Source organism: Heliangelus exortis, chromosome 28, assembly GCF_036169615.1.
Source record: "Heliangelus exortis chromosome 28, bHelExo1.hap1, whole genome shotgun sequence".
NCBI lineage: Eukaryota > Metazoa > Chordata > Aves > Apodiformes > Trochilidae > Heliangelus > Heliangelus exortis.
In genome coordinates, this window is record NC_092449.1 from 3,561,454 (window position 1) to 3,587,237 (window position 25,784).

Sequence of the window (25,784 nt, forward strand, 5' to 3'; positions counted from 1 at the left end):
GAGCAAAGTTGTTGGGGGAGAGGCCAGAGACCCCTCAGCAAGGGACCCTGCAGGACTGGACCTGGTTGGTTGGTTTTTTTTTTAAGCAATGATCAGATTTACATTGGTTTGGGGACACAAATGACATCTCCTGGCCCTCCCCTGACAGGACAGGGAGCTGGAATCACGCTCCAGGGTTGGGTTTCCAGGCTGCCCTGTTCCCAGGAATTGTGCTGTGCTCCCAGGAACAGGGGGGCAGCTCTGGGGAGGGGGCTCAGAGGGGACAGCATCACCTCCTGAACCTCTGCTCAGCTCAACAAGAGCTGGAATTGGGCTCCCCTTGCCTGGGCCAGTGATGCCAGTGCAGGAGAGGACATTTCCCAGTTTGATGCTGGGGCAGAGCCCCCTCCAGGGCTGCTGGGAGGGTCCAACAATCATGAGATGGGAAATCCCAAAGGGACAGAGAACACCAAGGGATGGAGGGACAGGAGAAACACCAGGGGACCTAAAGCCAGCTCCAAATCCTACCTGGACCAGCAAAGCCACCAACTTCCCAACAGAACCAGCATGGACTGGCTACAGAAAGCACCTCAGCATCAGGCTGGGCAGAGAAAAACCCCCAGGAGGGCCCCATCCTGTCAGTGGCATCACTTCCCCAGCTCCAGGCAGGGGATGGAGGGGTTCTCAGGGTTCTCTCCTTGTGCCTTTCATCTGCTGGGTTTGAGCATCAGGTCCTGGGTCAGTCCCCAGATCCAGCCAGGCCACCCAGGCTGCTGCAGCCACACTGTCCTCACAACCTCTTGTCCTTGACAAGTCCATTCTTCAGGTGCAGCCTGGCAAAAAAAAAACAAAAAAACCAAAAAAAACAAAAAGGGACACAGTGAGCCTTGGTTTTTCCACATTGCTGCTCCCTCCCTTATTGTCACAAGGGACTCCTGAGGTCAGACCCAGCTCAGCCTCACCCAGTTTGCTCCCAGTCACAACCAGAGCTGCCCCGTGGGCTCCAGCACCCCCTCACCCCATGGACACCCCAAGAAGTGAGAGCAGCCCCCAGGGTGAGCAGGGGATTCACAAGACACAAAGATCAGAGAATCCCAGACTGGTTTGGGTTGGAAAATACCCCAAAGCATCCCCTGGATGGGCAGGGACCCCTCCCAGCAGCCCAGGGGGCTCCAAGCCCCATCCAACTCGAGCACAGATCCTATGAGGAGAGGCTGAGGGAGCTGGGGGTGTTGAGGCTGGAGAAGAGGAGGCTCAGGGGAGACCTCATCACTCTCTCCAACTCCCTGAAAGGAGGTTGGAGCCAGGGGGGGGTTGGGCTCTTTTCCCAGGCAACTCTCAGCAAGACAAGAGGGCACAAGAGGTCTCAAGTTGTGCCAGGGGAGGTTTAGGTTGGACATTAGAAAGAATTTCTTTCTGGAGAGGGTGCTCAGCCATTGGAATGGGCTGCCCAGGGAAGGGGTGGATTCTCCATCCCTGGAGATATTTCAAAAGAGCCTGGATGTGGCACTCAGTGCCATGGGCTGGGAACCACGGGGGGAGTGGAGCAAGGGTTGGAGTCGATGATCCCAGAGGTCCCTTCCATCCCAGCCCATTCTGGGATTCTAGGATTCTGTGATCCCCTTGGTCTGGTGGCCAGGAGAAGGAGAAGCCAGGGAGCTGGAGCCTGTGTCAGAGCAAGCCCAGGCAACTCTCAGCAAGACAAGAGGGAACGAGAGGTCTCAAGTTGTGCCAGGGGAGGTTTAGGTTGGACATTAGAAAGAATTTCTTTCTGGAGAGGGTGCTCAGACATTGGAATGGGCTGCCCAGGGAAGGGCTGGGAACCACGGGGGGAGTGGAGCAAGGGTTGGACTTGATGATCCCAGAGGTCCCTTCCAACCCAGCCCATTCTGTGATTTTATGATTTTATGACTCAACCTGACCCGAGACACTTCCAGCCTGTTCCAGTGCCCACGGATGAACCCCAAAAGACACAACCCCCTCCCTGTCACCTCCAGCAGCTTTTTACCCCCCGTGCCAAGGCACCCTCTGCTCTCCTGTCCCCCAGCCCACAGCTGACCCTTTCCACAGGAGCTCTGTGACCTCCCCTCCCCCTAACCCAGAGGTCTGACACCCCCTCTCCCACACACCCTTCTTTCAGAGCAGGGGGCACTTGGGCTTCAGGCTCTTTCTCCTCTTTCAGGGGGGGTTTCCTGCTCTCCTCCACGTCGTACTCACGCACATCATTCACCTCCTGCACCTGCCCCAGCAGCACCTTCCCCACGAAGAGGACGATGTACTGGGGAGGAGAGACACAGTCAGACAGACCCCAAGCCCTGGAGCTCTCCCACCCACGACCAACCCACACTGGGACCTTGCCCCACCGCCCCCAGCCCCAAAAAGGGCCCTCGGGGATGGCTGAGCCTAAAGAAACCTGAAAGCAGGGCTAAAAAATGAATAAAAAGCAGGGAAATAAAAAGCAGGGCCAAGAAATAAAAAGCAGGGCCAAGAAATAAATAAATATCAGGGCTAAGAAATAAAGAAAATCAGGGTCAAGAAATAAATAAAATCAGGGCCAATAAATAAATAAAAAGCAGGGCCAATAAATAAATAAAAATCAGGACCAAGAAACAAATAAAAAGCAGGACCAAAAAATAAATAAAAATCAGGGCCAAAAAATAAACAAATATCAGGGCCAAAAAGTAAATAAATATCAGGGCCAAGAAATAAATAAATATCAGGACCAAGAGATGAATAAAAAGCAGGACCAATAAATAAATAAATAAAAATCAGGACCAAGAAATAAAAATCAGGGCCAAAAAGTAAGTAAATATCAGGGCCAAAAAGTAGATAAATATCAGGACCAATAAATAAATAAAAATCAGGACCAAGAAATAAATAAAAATCAGGACCAAGAAATAAATAAAAAGCAGGACCAAGAAATAAATAAAAATCAGGGCCAAAAAGTAAAAAAATATCAGGGCCAAAAAATAAATAAATATCAGGACCAATAAATAAATAAATATCAGGACGAAGAAATAAATAAAAAGCAGGACCAACAAATAAATAAAAAGCAGGACCAATAAATAAAAATCAGGGCCAACAAATAAATAAATATGAGGACCAATAAATAAAAAGCAGGGCCAAAAAATAAATAAATATGAGGACCAATAAATAAATAAACATCAGAACCAACAAATAAATAAAAAGCAGGACCAAAAACCAAACAAAACCAACCCAAACTCAGTCTCCCCCTTGCCCTGCTTCCTTCCCCCCTGGGATGATGAACCCAGGCTGAGCCCTCCCAGCCCACCCCCTCCCCAGAGCTCCAGGTGATGCCACAACATTTCCAGCCGGGGCAATTCCAGGGCCTCAGCTGCTCCTCTCACTCCCTGCTCAGGGATCTCCAGGGTGCCAGACGTCTGAATTCCAGCAGAGAGGAACCCCCAGGGCATTTCCAGGGATTTCCCTCCTCCCTTCCAAGGGGGCAGCAGAGGGGGAGAAGTCGGCGCGGGGGATGCTGAGCTCCCCCCGGACTCACCAGGAACCAGTAGATGTTCATCAGGGTGAGGATGAGGAGCAGAGCGTTGAAGAAGAAGTAGAAGGGGATGTTGGGGACCGACTGGAGGCTGGAGTGACAAGTGGTGTAAAGAACCTTGAGGGGGAACCAGTAGAGACGGAACCAGAACCTGCGGGGCAGAGGGAAAGCTCTGAGAGGAGAGGGGCAGGAGATCTGTGCTGCAGAGATGGGGACAAAGGGAGAGGTGAGGAGGGGACAAAGGGAGAGGTGAGGAGGGGAAAAAGGGAGAGGTGAGGAGGGGACAAAGGGACAGGTGAGGAGGGGACAAAGGGACAGGTGAGGAGGGGACAAAGGGACAGGTGAGGAGGGGACAAAGGGAGAGGTGAGGAGGGGACAAAGGGAGAGGTGAGGAGGGGACAAAGGGAGAGGTGAGGAGGGGACAAAGGGAGAGGTGAGGAGGGGGACAAAGGGACAGGTGAGGAGGGGACAAAGGGACAGGTGAGGAGGGGACAAAGGGACAGGTGAGGAGAGAGGACAAGGGGACAGATGTGGAGGGGACAAAGGGAGAGGTGAGGAGGGGACAAAGGGACAGATGTGGAGGGGAAAAAGGAGAGGTGAGGAGGGGACAAAGGGACAGGTGAGGAGAGGACAAAGGGACAGATGTGGAGGGGACAAAGGGACAGGTGAGGAGGGGACAAAGGGACAAGTGAGGAGGGGACAAAGGGACAGGTGAGGAGTGGCAGCCTGACAGTGACCCAGCTCTACTCCTCATCATCTTTTTTATTTTTCTTTTTTTTTTTCCTTCCTGCCTTGTCCAGGAGGAAGAACCAGCTGGAATCTGGGACAGCCCTACCCTCTCTTTCTTGCAGAAGTGTTAAAAACCAAAGGAGTTTGGGGGAAATGGAAGCAGCTGCTCCTCCCCGGGGCTCATTTGTCATCCCGTGAGCCACATTTCACAGGCACTTGGGGGGTGACAGACACCAAGGGACTAGAGAAGGATTCCAAGCCCAGCATGGGGTCAGGCCCTGAGGGAACCTCTTCTGCAGAGCCTGCTGGAACGGCTCAGTTCCAGGCACAAAACCCCCAGGCTCCGGGGGGAGTGGAAAAGCTCGAGAGGAGGGAGGAGGGAGAGGAGGGAGAGGAGGGAGAGGAGGGAGAGGAGGGAGAGGAGGGAGAGGAGGGAGAGGAGGGAGAGGAGGAGAGGAGGGAGGGGAGGAAGGGGAGGAAGGGGGAGGAAGGGGAGGAAGGGGAGGAAGGGGAGGAAGGGGAGGAAGGGGAGGAAGGGGAGGAAGGGGAGGAAGGGGAGGAAGGGGAGGAAGGGAGGAAGGGGAGGAAGGGGAGGAAGGGGAGGAAGGGGAGGAAGGGGAGGAAGGGGAGGAAGGAGGAAGGGAGGAAGGGAGGAAGGGAGGAAGGGAGGAAGGGAGGAAGGAAGGAAGGAAGGAAGGAAGGAAGGAAGGAAGGAAGGAAGGAAGGGAAGGAAGGAAGGAAGGAAGGAAGGAAGGAAGGAAGGAAGGAAGGAAGGAGGAAGGAAGGAAGGAAGGAAGGAAGGAAGGAAGGAAGGAAGGAAGGAAGGAAGGAAGGAAGGAAGGAAGGAAGGAAGGAGGAGGAAGGAGGGAAGGAGGGAAGGAGGGAAGGAGGGAAGGAGGGAAGGAGGAAGGAGGGAGGGGAGGGAGGGAGGGAGGGAGGGAGGGAGGGAGGGAGGGAGGGAGGGAGGGAGGGAGGGAGGGAGGAGGGAGGGAGGAGGAAGGAAGGAAGGAAGGAAGGAAGGAAGGAAGGAAGGAAGGAAGGAAGGAAGGAAGGAAGGAAGGAAGGAAGGAAGGAAGGAAGGAAGGAAGGAAGGAAGGAAGGAAGGAAGGAAGGAAGGAAGGAAGGAAGGAAGGAAGGAAGGAAGGAAGGAAGGAAGGAAGGAAGGAAGAAGGAAGGAAGGAAGGAAGGAAGGAAGGAAGGAAGGAAGGAAGGAAGGAAGGAAGGAAGGAAGGAAGGAAGGAAGGAAGGAAGGAAGGAAGGAAGGAAGGAAGGAAGTAAGGAAAGGAAGGAAGGAAGGAAGGAAGGAGGGGAGGGAAGGAGGGAGGGAGGGAAGGAGGGAGGGAGGGAGGGAGGGAGGGAAAGAAGGAAGGAGGATGAGGAGGAAGGAGAGGAGGAAGGAGAGGAGGAAGGAGAGGAGGAAGGAGAGGAGGAAGGAGAGGAGGAAGGAGAGGAGGAAGGAGAGGAGGAAGGAGAGGAGGAAGGAGAGGAGGAAGGAGAGGAGGAAGGAGAGGAGGAAGGAGAGGAGGAAGGAGAGGAGGAAGGAGAGGAGGAAGGAGAGGAGGAAGGAGAGGAGGAAGGAGGAGGAGGAAGGAGGAGGAGGAAGGAGGAGGAGGAAGGAGGAGGAGGAGGAGGGGGAGGAAGGAGGAGGAGGGGGATGGAGGAGGAGGGGGAGGAGGAGGAGGGGGATGAAGCTGACCAGCTGATGCTGAAGGTGAGGCAGCCGATGTTGGAGATGACATCGTTGAGGCGGTGATAAACTCCCCCCCGGTGCTTGAAGTAAACATTGAGCTTGGTGAACTCCAGCTGCACGTCGTTGCCATCGTGCAGGAAGAGGACAAGGATCCCCACGTTGTGGTACCTGGGGGGAAAAAGGGAGCTGGGAAGAGCTGCACAGCATTCAGTTTGTGGAAGAGGAGAAGGATGCCCAGGTAGGGAAAAAGGGGAGCAGGAAAAAGCTGGAAATCATTCACTTTGTGGAAGAAAAGGACAAGGATGCCCACGTTGGGGTAACTGGAGGGAAAAAGGGGAGCAGGGAAGAGCTGGAAAGCATTGACTTTGTGGAAAAAGAGGACAAGGATTCCCACGTAGGGACAAGGGAGCTGGGAAGAGCTGGACAGCACTGGCTATGCAGGAAGAGGAGAAGGATGCCCATGTTGGGGTAGCTGGAGGAAAAAAGGGAGCAGGGAAGAGCTGGACATCACTGACTTTGTGGAAGAAAAGGACAAGGATGCCCAGGCAGGGAAAATGGGAGCAGGAAAGAGCTGGACATCCCTTCTTTGCAGGAAGAGGACAAGGATGCCCAGGTAGGGAATTGGGAGCTGGGAAGAGCTGGACATCCCTGACTTTGTGGAAGAAGATGAGAAGGATGCCCAGGGAGGGAAAAAGGGAGCAGGAAAGACCTGGACAGCATTCAGTTTGTGAAAGAAGAGGAGAAGGATGCCCAGGTAGGGAAATTAGAGCTGGGAAGAGCTGGACATGACTGACTTTGCAGGAAGAGGAGAAGGATGCCCATGGTGTGGTACTTGTAGGAAAAAAGGGAAGCAGGGAAAGAGCTGTGCAGGGTGCAGGGTGGATGTCAGCACCCATCACCCCAGGAGCCCACAGACCCTGGGAATCACCCCGGGAAGCAGAGCAAGGACCCAGGAGCAGAGAGGAAGAGGAGAGGGAGAGGCTGAGCAGCCTCCTCCTGCCAGCAACCCCCCAGCAGCTGCTCGGGGTGGCAGGAGAGCAGAGGGAGAGCCCCAGGACCTCACCTGAAGGCGTAGGAGAGGGCAATGAGGGTCAGGGTCACCACATGGTGCAGCAGCATCACCACCGAGTCCTTGCGCCAGGTGTCCATGTAGGCAGTGGCATAGATGGAGTGGCCGTAGAAGCTGCACTGCAGCAGGTAAGCAATGGCAATGTCTGTGGGGACCTCCATGCCCTTCTTCCAGTCTGAGGGGGGACGAAAAAACCACAAAAAAACACAAAAAACCCACCCAGAGGTGAAGCCTGAACCACAAGAACAAAAAGCTCCGGCACTCGGCTGCGCTGGGGTCCTGCCCAGAACCTCAGAGAGGGGAAAGGTTGGAGGAGGATTTGGGCATCCTGGTTCCCATCCTGTGGCATCAGCCCCTCCCCTGGCTTGAAGGGAGAAACCTTGGTTTGCTTCCCTCCTGCTTTAACTCCCCAATCCTCCAGCTACTCCAGCCCATCTCCCTCCCCATGGACACCTCCCAGTCCCTCCCAGCTCCAGCAGCCACGAGGTGACTCTGTCTGTAAGAAAATGAAAAAAAAAAACCCAGCCTGTGCTGCCCCCCCTCTACCCACAGCATCACAGAAAAGGCATTTAAAGGGTTTGAGCCTTCTCTTTTGCTCACCAAGTGCCCCTTCCCTTGTTCAACCCAGGAACCTGGACACCCCCCCACCCCACCTTGGTTCCTCCTTACCATAAAACACAGAGGGGGGGTCGTAGAAGAAGGGGTAATCAGTGAAGAAGAGCAGGTAGATGCCATAAGACCAGGATAATGTATAGAAAAGCAGCTTCCAGGCACTCTCTGGCATCTTGGCAGCATCTTTGGGCTGCAAGTTGCACCATTCCCCAAAGGGCTGCAAGGAGAAGGGAAAAGGGAAAAGGGAAAAAGGATCATCACAGGGGGAAAAAACCCCAAAACCACCCTGAGATGTCTCTCAGGGCAGAGACATCAACTCCAAGCACCCTGCCTGCACAGACAGAGCAAAACCAGGCCACAGACCCTGTTGTTTTTTTTTTTTCCTGTCTGCTTTTACAGCTCAAATAATGAGGGAAAAAGCTGAAGCAGGGGAAAAGGACAGGAGGCTGCAGATCCTTCCACTCAGCCACCAGAGCAGAAACTTGGGGAGAAAAAAAAGAGTTTAGGGCAATGCACCCACTGCTCCATCCCCCTGGCTTGTGCAGAACAGAGCCAAAAACTTCCTAAAATTCAAATCAAGCCCTCTCAGCACATGGAAACCCAGGAGAGGGAGATGTAACCAAGCTGGCCCTGCACACACAGACCCTGCCAGCTCCCTTCCCACTCAGCCAAAGTCCTGCAGCCCCAACCAGCAGGGCACAAACCTCCCCTGAGTGGGCAACCAGCACTGGAAAGGACCAAATTTCCAGGGAATGAGTCAGTGAGGGCTGGGGGGCTGGGTTCTCCTCCTCTCCCACACCTCCCCATCCTCCCTTTCCAGCTGACCAGCACTTAAAACGCTGCTGGTTCCCCCCCCCTCCCAGTCAGGACTGGGAAATGGGAGACAAATCCTCCCCAAATTTGGCCAAGGAGAAGGGAGGGGACCCAGCAGCTCTGCAGGTGGCTGGGTGTTAATCACAGGGAAACTTTCTCACCCCCCCCAGGTCTCCTGGGTTCCCCCCCCCTGCTCTCCAGGCACTGGGGAGGGAGAAAGGGGGAATCAGGCTCAAAGCAAAACCCCAGCAGGGAACAATTTCAGCTCCCCAGGAGGAGCAGCTGACACTTCCCTTCATCCCAATCCCTGCCAGACAGAGAGGGATGCTCCCTGCTCAGCCTGCCCTGGATGGTTTTTCCCCTCCCTGGGATGGTTTTTCCCCTCCCTGGGATGGTTTTTCCCCTCCCTGGCAGCTGAGCAACACCAGGCACCATTCCTGCTTCTCATCACCAGAAGAAAAAAACCCCCCAACCCCCAGCTCTGGCTGCAAAGGAGCAGCCAAGGCCAGGGAGTTGGGGATCAGCATTGCCTGAACCACAGAAAACATCCAAAAAACCCCAAAAAAAACCCTGGGCTGAGAGCTCCCCCGGGGAGAGAGCAGATAAGCAAGGGATGAAAACAAAATGCCTGCACAGTAACTGTACCCTGCCCCAGGTCAGCACTTTCTGCAGCCTCTGGATGCTCCCAAGGCTAAATTAAGGCTCCAGCTGTCCCCAGGCAGTGGCTCAGTGGCTGCTCTGGCTTTTAGCCCCTCTCAGCCTCAGATTTTTTGCAAAGGATTCCACTCCAAGCATTGTCCCAACCTAAAAGGGGTTGGGTTCTGAGCTGGGGATTTCCCAGCACTGCTTTAACCTGGGAGCACCGAGCCTCTGCCAGGATGGCTCTAAGGCTCAGCTCTGCCTGCTCCTTCCCAGCCCCACTCAGCTGCCAAGGCTGCTTCCAAGAGGAGCCCCAGCAGGAAAAAAAAGAAAAAAAAGAAGAAAAAAAAAGAAGAAAAAAAAAGAAGAAAAAAAAAGAAGAAAAAAAAAGAAGAAAAAAAAAGAAGAAAAAAAAAGAAGAAAAAAAAGAAGAAAAAAAAAGAAGAAAAAAAAAGAAGAAAAAAAAGAAGAAAAAAAAAGAAGAAAAAAAAAGAAGAAAAAAAAAGAAGAAAAAAAAAGAAGAAAAAAAAAGAAGAAAAAAAAAGAAGAAAAAAAAAGAAGAAAAAAAAAGAAGGAAAGAAAAGAAGGAAAAAAAAGAAGAAAAAAAAAGAAGAAAAAAAAAGAAGAAAAAAAAGAAGAAAAGAAAAGAAGAATAAAAAAGAAGAAAAAAAGAAGAAAAAAAGAAGAAAAAAAAAGAAGAAAAAAAAGAAGAAAAAAGAAGAAAAAAAAAGAAGAAAAAAAAGAAGAAAAAAAAAGAAGAAAAAAAAAGAAGAAAAAAAAAGAAGAAAAAAAAGAAGAATAAAAAAGAAGAAAAAAGAAGAAAAAAAAAGAAGAAAAAAAAGAAGAAAAAAAGAAGAAAAAAAAAGAAGAAAAAAAGAAGAAAAAAAAAGAAGAAAAAAAAGAAGAAAAAAAAGAAGAAAAAAAAGAAGAAAAAAAGAAGAAAAAAAAAGAAGAAAAAAAAGAAGAAAAAAAGAAGAAAAAAAAGAAGAAAAAAATAAAAAATAAGAAAAAAAATAAGAAAAAAAAAGAAGAAAAAAAAAGAAGAAAAAAAAAAGAAGAAAAAAAAGAAGAAAAAAAAGAAGAAAAAAAAAAGAAGAAAAAAAAAGAAGAAAAAAAAAGAAGAAAAAAAAGAAGAAAAAAAAAGAAGAAAAAAAAAGAAAAAAAAAAAAGAAGAAAAAAAAAGAGGAAGCTTGAAGTGAATAAATAATGCAGAGACAGAAAGTCCCAAGCCCAGCGAGCATGAATTATTTGTGGCTCTTGGGACTGGAGCAGCTCAGAGGTGGGGACAGCTCACCAGTGTCACACAGGGAGGTGGCAGAGCCCCAACCCCCTGCAGCAGCAGCAGCCAAGCCCCTTTTGGGGGGCTTCTCAGATCCCCCCTCCCCCAGGTCCCTGCCCTGGTGACAAGGAGCAGCAGCCACGGGGCACTCAGATATTTCACATTTTCTGGAGCCTGGGCAGAGGGGGCAGCAGAGCAGCAAACTCTCCCCATCACCCACCCCCCAGCAGCCCCGGGGCTGTCCCCTGAGCACCCCCAAAAAAGGGGGGCTGGCTCTGGAGCACCCCCAGGGCAGGACTGGAGGGGAACCAGCGTCACCTTGGGGACGTCCCCGGGGAGGCCACCCCGGCACCAGCAGGAGCCAAGGAGATGCCCAGAGCCCACCCCAGGCAGGAATCTGCCCTTTCCCTGAGGGTGGGAGACAGGCGAGGTGGGGGATGGCCTCCCGCTCCCCTGCTGCCGTTCCCATGGCAACGGTGCAGGGATGCCTGTTGCTAGGGGTGACGGGTGCTGCGGCTGGAACAGATCCGGCTGCAAGAGCCCAAGGTTCTTGGCAAGTGATGTCACAGGGCTTGGCTTAAAGGCAGAGAGGCTCTGGCTCCCCCCTCCCCCTGCCACAAACCCTCAGAGGAACCTTTCTGACCCACTTGGGAAGTGGAAGGGGTTGAGGGCTCCGATTCTTCCAGCCCTGGGAGGAGGGAAATGTCTGAGCTCTGGGGAGCTGGGAAGAAAAACCCAATGGAAACTGTCCCTGCCCACAGCTGAAGTGTCAGGAAAAAAAAAATAAAACCCCCAAGCAAAAAACAGACACATCCTCTCTGCCTTTTCACAGCCCCCAGTGCCAGAGGAGCTGCTGGGTGCCCTTAAAGCTCCAAGCCAGCAGGACACGGGTGCTCCCAGCAGCCTGGTGGGGATGGGTGATGAATGGAGAGTTGTTCCAGAGGAATTGTATCCCCCACAGCACCTCTGCCACCCCCCTCCTCCCCAGCCTGGAGCTGAGGGCTCAGCCCTGTGGCTGCCTCCTGGGCACAAGGAGTTCCCAGAGGAACACAAAGCCCAGGCTGGCACGGAGCAGGCTCAGCCCAGGGAGCTGGCAGCTTGGCACCCATCAGCTTTTACTCCCTGGAGATGACAATGAGGAGAGGGCAGAGCTCTGAGCACAACCAGCAGCTCCTTCCCCCTTCCCTGGAGCTGCCACTGCTGCCTGGGGAGCATCCTCTGAGGGCTCTGCTGCTGCTTTTCCACCCCAAGGAACCCAGCCCAGGAGCAGCTGCCACCCCCCTGCAGGAGGACAGACCCAGTGCAGGGTCACTCCTTGCTCAACCCCAAGAAATGAGACCCCAGGAGCCTGAGGACCCAAGGGCAGGGGCTGCCACCCCGTGAGGAAAAGGGAATGAAGAGCTCCAGCCCTCCTTGTTCATCCCCCCAGCAGGCAGTGGGATGCTCAGTGCCTCAGTTTCTCTGCCCACGCAGCTGCTGGGACACTGGGAAGCTGTGTTAGGCTCTGGCCAACACTTTCCAGATTAAAAAAAAAAACAAAAAAACACAGAGAAAAAGAAGTCCTATGACAATAGCAACAAACAAACATATTATTCCTCTGCAAGCAGCAAAAAAAAAAAAAAAAGTCACCCCTGGGAGAGCAAAGCAACAGAAGAGACTTGGAAGAGGAGGCAGAGCTGCCCACGGGGGGCTGTGGGGGCTGAGAAACCTCCCAGGGCCTGGGTGCTGAGGAGCAGCCCCTGCTCCCAGGCACAGCTCAGCCTCCTCCTCCTCCTCCCCCAGCCTGCAGAAAAGGCACAATTGTTGTGGCTTCCCCCCAGCCCTCAGATTCCAAGGATTGGGTCTCAAGGAGCAGGATGAGGCAGGAAGATGGGGAATGGCAGAGCCTTCATCCACCCCGGGCTCCATCGGGGTCCTCTGCTCTCTGCAGGGATCATGAGGGGAATCTGGGGTTGTGATAATTCCCCCCCTTTCAATCTCACATTGAGTGCTGGGCTTGGAAAGAAAAAAAAAAAAAAAGTCTTGGCACTACCACAGAGAAAAATTGCATGAATCACCAAAAAAAAAAAAAAAAAAAGAAAAAGGGAGAGGAGGAACCCTGCTTGTCACATCCTCCCTGGGGCTATCCTGTATCCCTCACCTAGAAACCTGGCTTCCCAGAACACATTTCCCAATTTCCACAAGATTTTTCCTTGCAGAGGACACTGCAAGGAAATTTTGAGAGCACTGAGGCAGCGACTGGGCCAAAAAGAGGAAAAATTTACCCCCTGCAGAGAAAAGGAGAGAGGTGGGACCTGGGCACCATCACCCAGGGGCAGCTTTGGGTGCTGCTCCCTTAGGGATTTAAACTTTGCTGCTTTGGGGAACTTCATCTCCCAGCTCAGGGTGGTTTTAGGGCTCTTCTGGATTATCTCCAGGTGTGAACCCCCGGGTGCTCCTCAGTTTGGATCCATCCAGGTTGTTTGGATCCATTCAAGTTTTGATCCGTTGACTCGGGACCTGCTCAGCAAAGGAGTTTCCAGCTCCCTGGGCTCCAGGAGCTGCTTGGTCCTGTTCCAATGGGCACTGCTGGGCTCAGCTGCCCTCCAGGATGTGTAACTAATGCAGAGATGCTCAGGTTGCTGGTTTTTAATCAAACTCCCCAGAGCCTGACTGCAGCTGCTCTCTGCACAGGGGACACCCCAAGGACAGAGCCTGCTGGGGCTCAGCCACAAACTGCAGCAGGAGGAGAGGAGCACACAGACCCAAGGAGGTTCCATGAGCTGGTGACACTCCAACTGGCTTGGCTTTCAGGCCTGGAGGGGCTCTGCAGCTCCAGGGAGGGCAAAAAACCAGAGGTGGCCCAAGTAGCATCCAAGTTTGGGCACTCAGAAGTCAGTGGGATGAAGCTGAGCCCTCAAGCTCCCAGAGAGGATGGATCCATCCCTCAGGTCTCTGCAGAAACACCCATGACCTCAACAGAGTTGACTTTGGGGTCCTTCCCTCCCCTGTAATCCACATTTTCTCAGCTAACAGGGATCTTCCAACACCCAACCAACTCCTTCCCACATTTGCACCAAGCCAGGATCCAGGGAAGAAGAGGCCACGGGCCCAAGATGATCCCTGCTCTATGGGGTGGTGGGGAAAGCAAACCCAACACACAGACAGCAACCTGGGCATGGGAACAGTGGGAATTCCACCCTCCCAGACCCCAACCAATCTCCTTCCCACATTTGCACCAAGCCAGGATCCAGGGAAGAAGAAACAACGAGCCAAAGATGATCCCTGCTCCATGGGGTGATGGGGAAAGCACATCCACCACACAGCACCATTGCCACAGCAACCTGGGCATGGGAACAGTGGGAATTCCACCCTCCCAGACCCCAACCAATCTCCTTCCCACATTTGCACCAAGCCAGGATCCAGGGAAGAAGAAACAATGAGCCAAAGATGATCCCTGCTCCATGGGGTGGTGAGAAAAGCACATCCAACACACAGGCAGCAACCTGGGCATGGGAAGAGGGGGAATTCCCCCCTCCCAGACCCCAACCAAACTCCTCCCATCCCAGGGACAACCTTCACAACTTCTTCAACCCAACTGTGAGACCTTCTGTGACAAGGGCAGTGCAGGATAAATGGTGCTGTGGTTCTGGCAGAGAGTCAGGAGCCTCTCCTCTCCATCCCACTGCTAAAAACGAGGCCATAGAGAGGCCAGGAAGAGGCTTTAATGCACTCAGTGCTCTGAGGAGCACTCCTGGCCACAGCTAAGTGAGGTGCACTTCACTCCCCAGGACCTTGTGGTGAAAAGTTACTTCCTCTTCAGATGCAGAAAATCACAATTCAAGCAGCAAGAAATATTATTTATAAATAGCACACAGCAAAGGGGCTTTCTCTGAACTCTGGGTGGATTCATTTTTATAACTGGAACATGAAGACATCCAGAGCTGGGAAGGATGCTCTGGGAACCCAAGTTTCCTCCCAGGGTCAGACAGGAGCTCTCTTCTTTTTTTCTCCCTGGTTTCCCCTCCTGAGGAGCCCCATTCCACCTCTGCAAGGGCAGCACCACGAGATACAAAGCAATTCCCTAAATCCTTGCAGAGCTTTTTGAGAGGAGCCACAACCTCCAGTTTTTCCCAGAGCGAGCAGGGAAGAGATCCTTAAAAACATAAAATCCTTAAAAATAGAGAGAGAGAGAGAGCTGTCTCTGCCCACTGCTACCCTTCCACTTATCCCCCCAGCAGAAAACTGATGCCACCCCAATTTCCCTCAGCATCTCAGCACTTTAACACATGCAGAGGGAGCCACAAGAACCTGCTTGGACCAGCCCCCCCCTCTCTCTTCTGCAATTACACCGTGACCCATTTCTCAGAGGGAAGGATAACTCAGCACGGGCACAAAGTCCCAACCAGAACCCTCCAAAAAGGCCCCGAGCAGCCCCCATGGCATGAAGAGGTTTTAGTTTTTTTCTCCATGCTCTGATCACTGCTGGTTCTGTAGAGGTGAAGCCTCAGGCAGGGAGAAACTGGAGCACAAAGGGAATTTCCTCTGATTTCTTACACTCCCTCCACCAGCCCAGCTCTAAGTCTCCCCAAGAAGAAAGGGGTGCAGGTAAGGAGGAAAAAATTAACCCTGTATTTAAACCCCAACAAAACCCCAAAGCCCAGCCTGTTCCCTTGCCTTCAGCAGCTGGAAATGACTGGGGACGACTTGGAGAGGAACCTTGCCCAAGGTCAAGCTCAGCCTGGCATTATCAGATAAGCAAAGGCAGCTCTCAACAGGCAGGAAAGGGTCACTTTAAAGCCAGGGGACACCGATCCCTCCCGAGAGCCTCACGACCCAGGGGAGGGATGCCCGGGAGCTGCCTCCGAGCTGCGCAGCAGCTCACCCAGGGACCGGGCCCTGTCCCCTGAAGCCACCGAGAGCCACTCACAGTCCTGTACCCCCCCGGGGGGAGAAAAGGGACACCTCTGCTTCCCCCCTGCCACAAAACACTGCCTATTTCTCTTGCTCCTGCCTCCCAAACCCAGGGAAACCGCAGAGGAAAGCGCTCAGCATCTCTCTAGGAAAGCAGCGCGGCAGGAACGGCCCCAGCTGGGACGGAGCCATCGGAAAGAGGAGGGGGGGGGGGGAGCTCCCGTTTCCTTCCGCGGGTTTTGCACCAGGAGAAATTAAACAGAAAGCGGCTTCACCCTCGGGGACACCTTGCTCCCCGCGTCCCTTCCAGGGGACACTCCAACCGAGGAGGGGACAAAGGCCGGGAAGGCGCCGGGAGGCTGCGCGGGTCGGGTGCGGGCATCCCCGCATCCCTGCGCTGGGAGGAGGAAGGTCGGGCCAGCACTGCAGCACCGCAGCCATCCCCCCCCCCCGCACCGGGAGGGACCGCAAAACCACGCAAACCAGGGAGGAGATGTAGAAATGGGGTCCTGTCCCCGTCTCCCCCCACCATTCCCAGATAAAGGGGGATGGGGTGGGGGGGGCAGCGGGATGCTGGGTCCCCCAGGATGCAGCCCCGGGGAAAAGGGAGGAGGGGAGTGGGGGGGTCTTTTATACAACATCCCCCTCCCCCCTAGGGGAAAGGGACGTGATTCCCCCACGCAACGAGACCCCCGAGGGGCCGGGATGTGGCTCAGGAGGAGCTTTCCCATGCGACGGACCCCCGGGATGGAGCAGAGGACAGAGCCTCCCTGGGTGCAAAGGATGGAGGGGGGAATGGAGGATCCCCCCCCCCCCCCGGTGTTACGGGGCCCCGGGATGCAGCACCGGGTGGCAGAGGATGAGCTGAGGGAACCCCCGGGATGGAGGACAGGACCCCCCCCCCCTTCATGTAAGGAGACCCCAGGGATGGAAAACAGGACCCCCCTCGTGCAAGGAGACCCCAGGGAGGGAGCACAGGACCCCCCTCGTGCAAGGAGACCCCAGGGATGCAGAACAGGACCCCCCCTCGTACAAGGAGACCCCAGGGATGCAGAACAGGACCCCCCCCTCATGCAAGGAGACCCCAGGGATGCAGAACAGGACCCCCTCCTCGTGCAAGGAGACCCCAGAGATGGAGAACAGGCCCCCCCCCCTCGTGCAAGGAGACCCCAGGGATGCAGAACAGGACCCCCCCCCCCCCGTGCAAGGAGCCTCTAGGATGCACCCCCCCGATGGCAGAAAGGAGCCCCCCAATGCAAACCCCCCCTCACCCCCCCCTATTCCCCCGCATCCCGGTGACCCCCGGTCCCTCCGGGGTTCCCCGAACTGACCCGAAAGAGGTTGCGGGCGGCTGCTCGGCGCAGCAGGGTCCAACCCAGGGCGCAGAACCCGCAGAGCAGAACCTCTCCCCAGCTCAGGTGCGCGTTTTCCGTCCAGGTCCTGCGGGCCAATTCCCACCCGCAATCCCCGCAGCCCCGCACGGCCCCGGCCAAGCTCCCGTAGCCCCTCCGGAGCAGCTGCCCGTACCCGGGCATGGGTTCGGGAGCCTGCATGGCGCTCAGCGCTGCCCGCCCATGGCCCGCCGGGTCCGCGCAGGCTCCGCGCTGGGCGGGACCGGCACCGGGACTCCCCTCCCCGCCGTTACCGGGGCTCTAAGAGCCGCCCCCACCCCCCCATCCCTCCCTTCCCCAGCTCCCCTTTGGGCCCCTTCGGGGTGGGGGGGGTGGGGGGGACGCTGGGTCACTCGGTGCCCGTTAATTAGAGGCTCATTAGGTGCCCGTTAATCAGCAGGGGAGGTCGCTAAGGGGAAGTTGCAGCAGTTTTTTTTAATATTAAACACCCCCCCCCAGCCCCCCCAAACCCAGCAATGAGGCTGAGAGGGGCTGGAGGCAGCAGGGAGAAGCGGAGACAAAAATATTTGGGTGTCCCGAGGTGATAATTGAGGAGAAAAAAAAAGCCCAGAACCTGCCAAGGGACACCTCGAGGTGGCTGCGAGGTCCCCACAGCACCTCGGAAATGTTGCCCAAAAATTCCATGCCCAAAACACCTTTCATCTTCAAACACTCGTTTCAGTAGGAAAAAAAAAAAAAAAAAAAAAACCAAAAAAAAAACCAAACAACCCCTATTTATCCCCATCTTTCTTCCATACCTCTCAGAAAAAGCCTCCCAGCAGCAGTAGATTCCTCCTTTCCTTCCAAAGCTGCAGGTTTTTCCCTTCCTCGGAGTGGAAAAGCCATCAGGTGTTCCCACTCGGGCACCTGGAGCAGCTCAGGAAGCCCTGGAACAAGGAGCTGCACCTGGAAAAATGCAAACAGGAGCTTGCCAAACCCCCCCCCCCTGGGGAAAAGCCTCTTCCAGCCCCAAAAACCTCACTGGGGAGGTGTTAAAAGTGAAAAGCAGTTCATCCGCAGTCGTGCAAAGCACTCAGAGGTTTAGAAGAGTGGGTTTAAGGTGAAAAATCTCCTAAAATGCTAATTTTGAGTTGTTTCGGGTGGGAGCACACCAGGAATCCCAGAGCAGAGGCAGCAGAGTTTAATTGCAGCCCTGGAGAAGTAAATTCAGCTCAGCTGTGTCCTAATCCCCCAGAATTTTGGGCTAAATTGCAGCTCCTTACCCCTAGGGATGGAGAAAACCCTGAGCCCAGGCACCTGTGGGGCTGAAACTTGAACCAGCTTGAGAGGGAAGGGAGACAAAAAATGAGTTTTGTGTCATTTTAAGCCATTTCAGGGTCACTGCAAGCTCCCTCCTGGCTTTGGGACAGCAATGAGAAAAAAACATCCTTGCTCCTCTCAGAGGTCCCAAAGCCCCAGTTTTTCTTGTTTACACTTTAAGTCCATTTCTCTGGGCCCATCAAGTGGGGACTGGTGCCCCGAGCACACAAGTCCCTTTCACTCTCTCCCTCAGCCAGCTCCACAAAGGCAACATTCATGCCAGCCCAGGCCCTGAAAAACCCTTCATTGAGCAGAGCTGCTGCTAAACAAGCCCAGGCAAGGACACAATGAGGCTTTTCAGAGCCCCCCTGGCCAGGGGGGGCACAAAGACAACACCAGGGAGAGGTTTTACAGAGGAGCAGAAACCCCAGACAGAACCCAACTGAGAATTCCAGGGGTGAAGAGTTCAGGTCCCAGCTGAGGGTTCCACTCTGCTCCTTCCCTCTCTCTTCTGACACCACCCAAGGGGCTGAGATGCCCAAAAAGCAGAACCAGGAAGGTTTGGGTCATGTTCTGTCCCAGCCCAGGGCAGGTTCAGTCCCCACCAGACTTGGAGAAGCAACTGGTGACAACTGCAGCTCCCCACTTGCTGCAGGAGGGACTTTCCTGGCTCCAGGACACCAGCTCCTGCCTTTTACCAACTTCAGATTAAGGCTGAGCCTATTACCAGAGGATTATTTTTATTTTCAGAAGCTCCTTCTCCCCCCTGCAGCTGCCTCCAGCTTTTTCAGAGGATGGGAAGGCAGAGGAGGAGCCTGGAGCAGCCTGGAAAAAGATCCCTAACTCAGGATTCATCCCCACACCCCATGCAGATGCAGAAAATTAACTTCAAAATTACCACAGAGGACAAGGCTTCAATCCTAGAGGGGAATAACTTGAATTTCAGCAATTAAGGGGCACAGAGATCCAGAAAAAGGTTTTATTAGGAATGCTGGAAGTAGAGTGCTGCATTCTCTCCCTTCAGGGGGGATTTTCAGCCACCAAATTCCAGGGGCTGTGAATTATCTGCAGGTTCAGCACTGCCTGAGTGGGTTGCAGGACCCTGCCCCAGGGAGCTGAAGCCAGGCAGCCTCCCAGAGGGGTTTTTTCTGGGTGAGCAGAGAGTTCTGAACACCAGCCCAGTTTCCCAGGTCCCCCAGAGCAGGTCCAGAGCCTCTTTCCCCTCTCCTCAGGCACTGGGAGCATATTGCATGGAGAGTCTGTCAAAGTCATTCTCCTGGGAGGCAGAAACAACAACAAAAAAAAGAATAAAATCTTGAATTTCACTGATGAGTTCACAAACCCTGCAGGAGCTGAACAGGACATCACTGCCACAGCTCCCAAGGACAAAAAAAAAAAGAATTCCAAGAATAAAGAGAACTTGGATCAGGTCTCATTTCCCCCTCCCCCCTGATTTGTTTTCCTTTTGCTGTTACCAGGTATCCTCATCCTTCTCTCCCCCTCCCCAAATTCTCTCTCCCAGAGGGATTTTCCCACTCCCTGACACCACCAAACCTCTGACTTGGGTTGAGAACCCAAATCTCAGAGAGAGGGACCTGCTCAGGACTGCAGGGGGGTGTGGATTGCTTGAGAATCCACTCCCCCCCCCAGCAGCCACTGGGCTGAGGGATGAAAAAATTCCTATTTTAGGGCAGGAATGCTGAGTACCTTTGCCTGATATTCCTTTATGAAGGGATGGGTTTTGTGGGCATCCTTCAGCTGGGCCAAGTAACGATTTGTAACCTGGTGGGGAGAGAGAAACTGAAGCAAAACCTTTCCCCAGACACCTTCCTGAGGGAGCTGTGAGCTCCCCACGCTCTTCTTTCTTCTTTTTTTGTGCCAATCCTGGTGAGAAGAGGAGTGCAGAGCAGCCCTGGGGGCAGGAAGGCAGCAGCCCAGCAGCAAGGTGCTCATCCTCACCTCTGGGGCTTTCCCCAAGTGCTGGGACAGGACCACAAAGTTGATCAGGGTCTCAGGATGGCCACTGTCCTGCAAAAGAAGGAAAAAATTCCCTCATTTCTCTCTGCACATCTCCTGGGTTGGGCTGCAAGGAGAAATCCTGCCAAGCCTGGGCTTCATTTCATCCCCCCCAAGGAGAGGAAAAGCTCTGAGCAGGGCCCACTCCCACTCAGGGACATCAGGTCTGTGGTGTCCTCCAAAAAATCCTCCCTGGTTTCCTCCACATCCTCCTGGAAGCCAATCCACAAATTACCTTCTCCAAAGCCTCCTGGAGCACCCCCTCTGCATCATCCCACTTGCCCTGGGCCATGTAGCAGGCAGCTTGGCCATTCAGCAGGAGGAGGGTGGAGGAGCATTTGTCTGCCATCTCTTGGAAGATGTAGAAGGCATCTTGTAACTTTTCCCCACCCTGGAAAACAAGGAAAACACCCAGAGTTTCACCACAAGTTGCTGAGAAGCTGGGAAATTCTTGCCATGGTTGAAAGAGAAGGTCAGCAAATGAATTCCTGGGGTTAAAAAGCAGAGGTGGGGAATGTGTTCAGAGGTGTTGGCATGCAAGGGATCTCCCACAGCCCAAGAGATCCCTGTCAGGCTGGAGATGAAAGAAATGCAATAAATATTAAATATTAAGAACCACTTAAGTGCTAAAAAGATCCAGGTTTCCACTGAAAGGAAAATAAAAAAAACAAATAACCACTTCAAAAGAAGCACTTTGGATGTTTGACATAATAAAAGATTATTAATTGGGATGTTTAGAATTAAATGGGAGCCTGGATGCTTTTCCAAACCTTCCAGCTTCAGGAAGCTTCCACAGGGAGCAGAGGGGGGATCCCTGGTGGGAACTGAGGTCTTCAGGCAGATCCAGCCCCATTTTATTGTAAGGCAAGGGCCATGCATGACAGATTTCATAACAAAACCAAGAGAAAACTAAAAAAAAAAAAAAGAAGTCTTACTAGCAGAGCAGGTTATTGCATGACCTTGGATTTCACTGAGTTTTTTCCTTGCTTTCAGTCACCTGATTCTCTGGATTGCCAAGAATTCAGTGTTTTTGTCTGATTTCCAAACGTTCTTCTTTTAAAAAAAAAATGATTCTTTTTAAAAAGAGGCTGCTCCAAGCAGAGAATTTCTTTGCTTGGAGTTCACCTGCAAGGTTTGGATGCTTCTTGGCATTCTCTGATGTTTTGTGAATTATTTAAGAGTGGTTTAGCTCCTCCCTGGGGGAGCAGATGAAAGACTGAGAAAAGAGCCAGTTGGGTGGGAAGGCAGCTCCCAATATTTGCTGGGTACTTGAAGGAAGGGGGAGGGGGGAAAAAAAAAATAAATTAGCAAACCCCAAACCAACAAAACCCCTGCATGATGTCCTGAAAGCAAGATGTGAAAGAGGAAGGAGGCCTGGAGTGGTGTTTCTGGAGGGAAAACACTCACTATGGCCAGGTTCACCCAGGCAGTTGCCAGCTGAGTCAGAGTTGCATCCTCATCTTGTTCCTGCATCTTCTTCAGCTCCTTGCTGAGGAAGGAAAAGCAGGAATCAGAGCCCAGAAGGACAAGACAGAAGGTGAAAAATCCTCCTGACCAAAGCCCAGCCCTGAGGGGCACTGGGGAGAAGCACAAAGACCCCAAACCTACCGAGCCAGGTCCAGCCTGTCCAGCTTCAGAAGGATCTGAATCATCATGGCCATGCTGGGAGCAACAAGAAAAAGGGATTTGGAGAGTCAAGAAAAAGAGATTTGCAGAGCAGGAGCTGGGATAGGGAAGCTTGCTCCCTGCTCCCTCCCTGTATTCCCACAACATTCCCTCTGAACACCCAGAGGCTGCTAAATTGGGCTTCCCAGGGAGCAAGGGGCTTGATGCCACAGCAGGAGCCCCAAAACTCCTCAGATTCAGGAGGCAAAGCCCAGAGGAGGCTCTCAAGGGTTTTAGAGACAAAGGAAGAGCTCAGCCCTTCCCCCCAGGCCCCCCCAGAGCCCCTCTCACCACTCCAAGCTCTCCCCTTGGTGCAGGGCACGCAGTGCTGCATCAGGATTCCTCTCGTGGAAATAGATGGAAGCAGCCATCAGCAGGAAGGGGGTGTTGGCTACATCCACACTTTTTGCCATTTTTTTGTCCAAATCAGCAACAATTGCATCCCTGTCAAGAGCAGAGGTGAGAAAGAGGGAGTGGTTTGTTGCTAAGTAAGGAAAAAAAAAAAAAACAAACCCAAAAGGTGCTGCTCCCGAGTTTTTCCCTGTGGGAATGTGATCCCTGAGGGAGCTGGATCCAAGCAGCACCCACCTCTGGCTCTCATTGGAAAGATATTCTGCAAACATCCTCACAGCCTGGAGCTCAGGACTGGCACTGCTTTTGATTTCATCCAGCACGACACCATATTTTCTCTGTTGGAGGCAAGAAAACAAAAAAAAAAAACACTAAAAAAACCCCAAACCCGTGAATTTTCCAGCCCCCAGGAAATGAGTTTTTTTGCTCTTAAAATCCTCACCCTCCCAGCCCCACAAAGAGGAGCTGAAGTTCCTCCCTTGTGCCTCACACCACAGCTGACAGGGGCAGATTTTATAACCCCTGAAAGAACCATTTTCCCATTTTTACAACCCAAACTGTGCCTCAGAACGAGGCTTCTCCAGGCCAGCCCAGCCCTGGGTCCTGTCCCAGAGCTGCAGGAGGAATTGTCACCCCCCCTGAGGGGACACTGTGTCCCCAGGACCCTGATCCCACCCCCCCACAGCTCCTCCTGGGGCCTCACCTGGGCAATGTAGGCTCGGAACAGGAACACATCTCTCTCCACCTCCTTCTCGGGCTTGGAGGGCTGAGGAGGGGACAGAAAACTCACTCAGGGACAGCCAGAACCTCACAACAGCTCCACCCGGGAGGATTCCCCCCAAAAAACCAACCTCCAGGGGCCACAGGAGCCCCAGAACCAGCCTGGGGGAGGTGAGAAGGGAGGAAAGGCACCCAGGGAGCCCCAGGCTCCTGTCTTGAGCCACTGGGGCAGCCAAGGGAAGGCAGATCCCAAAAATATCCCAGAAACATCCCAGAAACAGGGCAGGGCTGTCAGTAACCCAGCACAGAGTGAAACAGCCCCCCCCAGAAAAAGCCTCAACACTCAGCAACACAAAAACGTTGCAAAAAACCACGAAGGAACAGAGGAAACCTGGGGAAGGGAACTCAAAACAAGCCTCCCCACACCCAGGGCTCTGTGCTTCCCAGAATCCCCACAGAATCCCCACAGAATTCCCAGAGAATCCCCACAGAATCCCCAGAGAATCCCCACAGAATAGTTTGGGTTGGAAAGCACCTTAAAGCTGATCCAGTGCCCCCCATCCCCCTCCTTCAGCACTTCCAGGGATGGGGATTCCACAACTCCCATTTTCAGCTCCAAACCTTTCCCCCTCATCCCACCCCACCCCATCGCTCCAGGCTCCCTTTCCCCAAGGTCCCTCCCCGGCTTCCCTGGAGCTCTTCAGGCACTGGAAGGAAGGGGCTCGAAGCTTTTCTCCAGGCTGCACAACCCCGGCTGCAGAGCAAGGAGCTCCAGCCCTTGATTCACCTTCGGGGTTACCTCAGGAGGGCTCGGGGAGAGACACCGACCCGGACAGGCCCGGAGCGGCCCGAAGAGGCACGGACAGACCCGAAGAGGCCCGGACAGGCCCAAAGAGGCCCGGACAGGCCCGAAGAGGCCCGGACAGGCCCGAAGAGGCCCGGACAGACCCGAAGAGGCACGGACAGGCCCGAAGAGGCACGGACAGGCCCGAAGAGGCACGGACAGGCCCAGCCCTACCTTGACTCGCTGCGCCTCGTTAATGGCGGCCTGGTAGGCGCCGATGTAGAAGTTGTTCTTCACATCGAAGAGTTCATCGCCATCCCCGCCCTGTCCTGCGGAGCCCCCGCCCGGCCCGGCCGCCATTCCGCCCCCCTCGGCCACGTCCCCGGAAGTAGCGGAGCCCCGGCGGTCTCCATGGCAACCCCGCGGCGCCAGCCAATAGGCACGCAGGGAGCTCAAACGTCACGGAAGCGCCGGAGGCGGGAAGCAGCCAATGAGGGGCGGGCGCGGGGAGTGACGGAAGCGGAAGCGGAAGAGGTGGGCGGCAGGAGGAGCGGCGGGAAGCGTCATGGCGGAGTTCCGAGCGCTGGGCCTGGCGCCCTGGCTGGTGGAGCAGGCGCGGCAGATGGGGCTGAGCCGCCCCACGCCCGTGCAGGCCGCCTGCATCCCCCCTGTGCTGCAGGGTGAGTACCCCGGGTCCCGGTACCGCCTCCCGGTACCACCCCAGGTACCACCCCCGTTATCACCTCCCGTTATCACCTCCCGGTACCACCTCCCGGTACCGCCTCCCGGTACCACCCCCATTCCCGCCTCCCGGTACCGCCTGCCGGTACCACCCCCGGTACCGCCTGCCCCTCCCACCCCAGGTACCACTCCTGGTACCGCCTCCCGGTACCACCCCAGGTACCACTCCCGTTATTACCTCTCATTGTCATCTCCCGTTATCACCCCCATTCCCTCCTCCCGGTACCACCCCCGGTCCCAGTGCCGGTCCCAGTGCTAGTCCCGGTCCCATTCCCGGTCCCAATGCTAGTCCCGGTCCCAGGGCCGGTCCCATTCCCAGTCCCGGTCCCAGTCCCGGTCCCATTCCCGGTCCCGGTCCCAGTGGCGGTCCCATTCCCGGTCCCATTCCCAGTCCCGGTCCCAGTCCCGGTCCCATTCCCGGTCCCATTCCCGGTCCCATTCCCACCCCCGGTCCCACCCCCGGTCCCACCCCCGGTCCCACTCCCGGTCCCATTCCCGGTCCCATTCCCGGTTCCAGTGCCGGTTCCAGTGCCGGTACCGGTTCCGGTCCCAGTGCCGGTCCCGCCTCCCGCCGCAGGCCGGGACTGTTTGGGCTGTGCCCAGACGGGGAGCGGGAAGACGGCGGCGTTCGTGCTGCCGGTGCTGCAGGTGCTCTCGGAGGACCCCTACGGGATCTTCTGCTTGGTGCTGACTCCCACCAGGTACCGGGCGGCACCGGGAGGGGTTTGGACCGGGCCAACCGGGTCGATCTGTCCCGCCTTGACGTCTGTCCGGTTCTCCCCTCCCCCCGCAGGGAGCTGGCGTCCCAAATCGCGGAGCAGTTCCGTGTCCTGGGAAAACCTCTGGGGCTGAAGGAATGTGTGGTGGTGGGAGGGCTCGGTGAGTCCGGATCCGGTTCCGGTTCTGGTTCCGGGGGGGTGGAGCCGAGGGAGGGTTCGGTTTCCAGAGGGAGGGTTCGGTTCCCTCCTTGGAGCTGCTCGGGGGTGGAGGGGGGTGACATGGAACAGGGACAGGAGGGACAAGGGGTCCCCAGGATTGTCCCACCCTGCCCTGATGGGGCTCGGGGTTTGGGGTTTTTTTTTGGAAATGTTGGGCAGGATCCAAAGGGGAAGAAAAGGGAATGGGAATGGGAATGGGGTGGGATGGGATGGGACGGGACGGGTGGGATGGGATGGGATGGGATGAGGTGGGATGGGGTGGGGTGGGATGGGATGGGATGGGGTGGGTGGGATGGGGTGGGATGGGATGGGGTGGGATGGGGTGGGGTGGGATGGGGTGGGGTGGGATGGGGTGGGTGGGATGGGGTGGGATGGGATGGGTGGGATGGGATGGGATGGGGTGGGTGGGATGGGGTGGGATGGGATGGGGTGGGTGGGATGGGGTGGGATGGGATGGGATGGGTGGGATGGGATGGGATGGGATGGGATGAGGTGGGATGGGTGGGATGGGATGGGGTGGGATGGGATGGGATGGGGTGGGTGGGATGGGGTGGGATGGGATGGGGTGGGTGGGATGGGGTGGGATGGGATGGGTGGGATGGGATGGGATGGGATGGGATGGGATGGGATGGGGTGGGTGGGGTGGGATGGGGTGGGTGGGATGGGATGGGATGGGGTGGGATGGGATGGGGTGGGTG

At 54.7% G+C, this 25,784-nt stretch overlaps 3 protein-coding genes across 6 annotated transcripts in view; 1 reads left to right on the forward strand and 2 right to left on the reverse strand.

Moving 5' to 3' along the window:
• CERS1 (ceramide synthase 1) lies at nucleotides 1-16,855 on the reverse strand. The gene is made up of 7 exons (XM_071727753.1): nucleotides 16,552-16,855; nucleotides 7,654-7,813; nucleotides 6,979-7,159; nucleotides 5,922-6,083; nucleotides 3,500-3,647; nucleotides 2,109-2,257; nucleotides 1-812 (listed from the first exon to the last, which is right to left on the reverse strand). The coding sequence occupies exons 1-7, from the start codon at nucleotides 16,771-16,773 to the stop codon at nucleotides 770-772; spliced, it is 1,065 nt and encodes a 354-aa protein (XP_071583854.1). The 5' UTR covers nucleotides 16,774-16,855; the 3' UTR covers nucleotides 1-769.
• Nucleotides 16,834-25,784, forward strand: part of DDX49 (DEAD-box helicase 49) — a 16,272-nt gene continuing 7,321 nt past the window's right edge. For 3 of the 4 annotated variants that reach the window (XM_071727747.1, XM_071727749.1, XM_071727750.1), the window contains exons 1-3: nucleotides 23,950-24,087; nucleotides 24,726-24,849; nucleotides 24,942-25,027. In XM_071727747.1, coding sequence (XP_071583848.1) covers nucleotides 23,973-24,087; nucleotides 24,726-24,849; nucleotides 24,942-25,027 — 325 coding nt within the window. In that variant the 5' untranslated portion in view covers nucleotides 23,950-23,972. Of the gene's footprint in view, nucleotides 16,839-23,949; nucleotides 24,088-24,725; nucleotides 24,850-24,941; nucleotides 25,028-25,784 lie in introns of those variants that run through there. The other variant, XM_071727748.1, reaches the window with a different exon arrangement.
• Nucleotides 18,837-23,813, reverse strand: COPE (COPI coat complex subunit epsilon). Its single transcript, XM_071727751.1, has 10 exons — nucleotides 23,642-23,813; nucleotides 22,607-22,669; nucleotides 22,141-22,241; nucleotides 21,844-21,996; nucleotides 21,496-21,549; nucleotides 21,295-21,376; nucleotides 20,123-20,278; nucleotides 19,831-19,899; nucleotides 19,579-19,653; nucleotides 18,837-19,147 (listed from the first exon to the last, which is right to left on the reverse strand). The coding sequence occupies exons 1-10, from the start codon at nucleotides 23,765-23,767 to the stop codon at nucleotides 19,100-19,102; spliced, it is 927 nt and encodes a 308-aa protein (XP_071583852.1). The 5' UTR covers nucleotides 23,768-23,813; the 3' UTR covers nucleotides 18,837-19,099.

What these genes read in the sequence shown, in the direction of transcription:
- CERS1 (XM_071727753.1), bottom strand. Translation starts at nt 16,773, where the DNA reads ATGCAGGCTCCCGAACCCATGCCCGGGTACGGGCAGCTGCTCCGGAGG. An exon ending in CCCCCCCTCTGTGTTTTATG is followed by an intron (nt 7,160 to 7,653) that starts GTAAGGAGGAAC and finishes GTCCCCCCTCAG; the next exon opens with ACTGGAAGAAGGGCATGGAG. An exon ending in TGAACATCTACTGGTTCCTG is followed by an intron (nt 2,258 to 3,499) that starts GTGAGTCCGGGG and finishes TCTCCTCCCCAG; the next exon opens with TACATCGTCCTCTTCGTGGG.
- COPE (XM_071727751.1), bottom strand. Translation starts at nt 23,767, where the DNA reads ATGGCGGCCGGGCCGGGCGGGGGCTCCGCAGGACAGGGCGGGGATGGC. An exon ending in ACGAGGCGCAGCGAGTCAAG is followed by an intron (nt 22,670 to 23,641) that starts GTAGGGCTGGGC and finishes TCCCCTCCTCAG; the next exon opens with CCCTCCAAGCCCGAGAAGGA. An exon ending in TCCGAGCCTACATTGCCCAG is followed by an intron (nt 22,242 to 22,606) that starts GTGAGGCCCCAG and finishes TGCCTCCAACAG; the next exon opens with AGAAAATATGGTGTCGTGCT.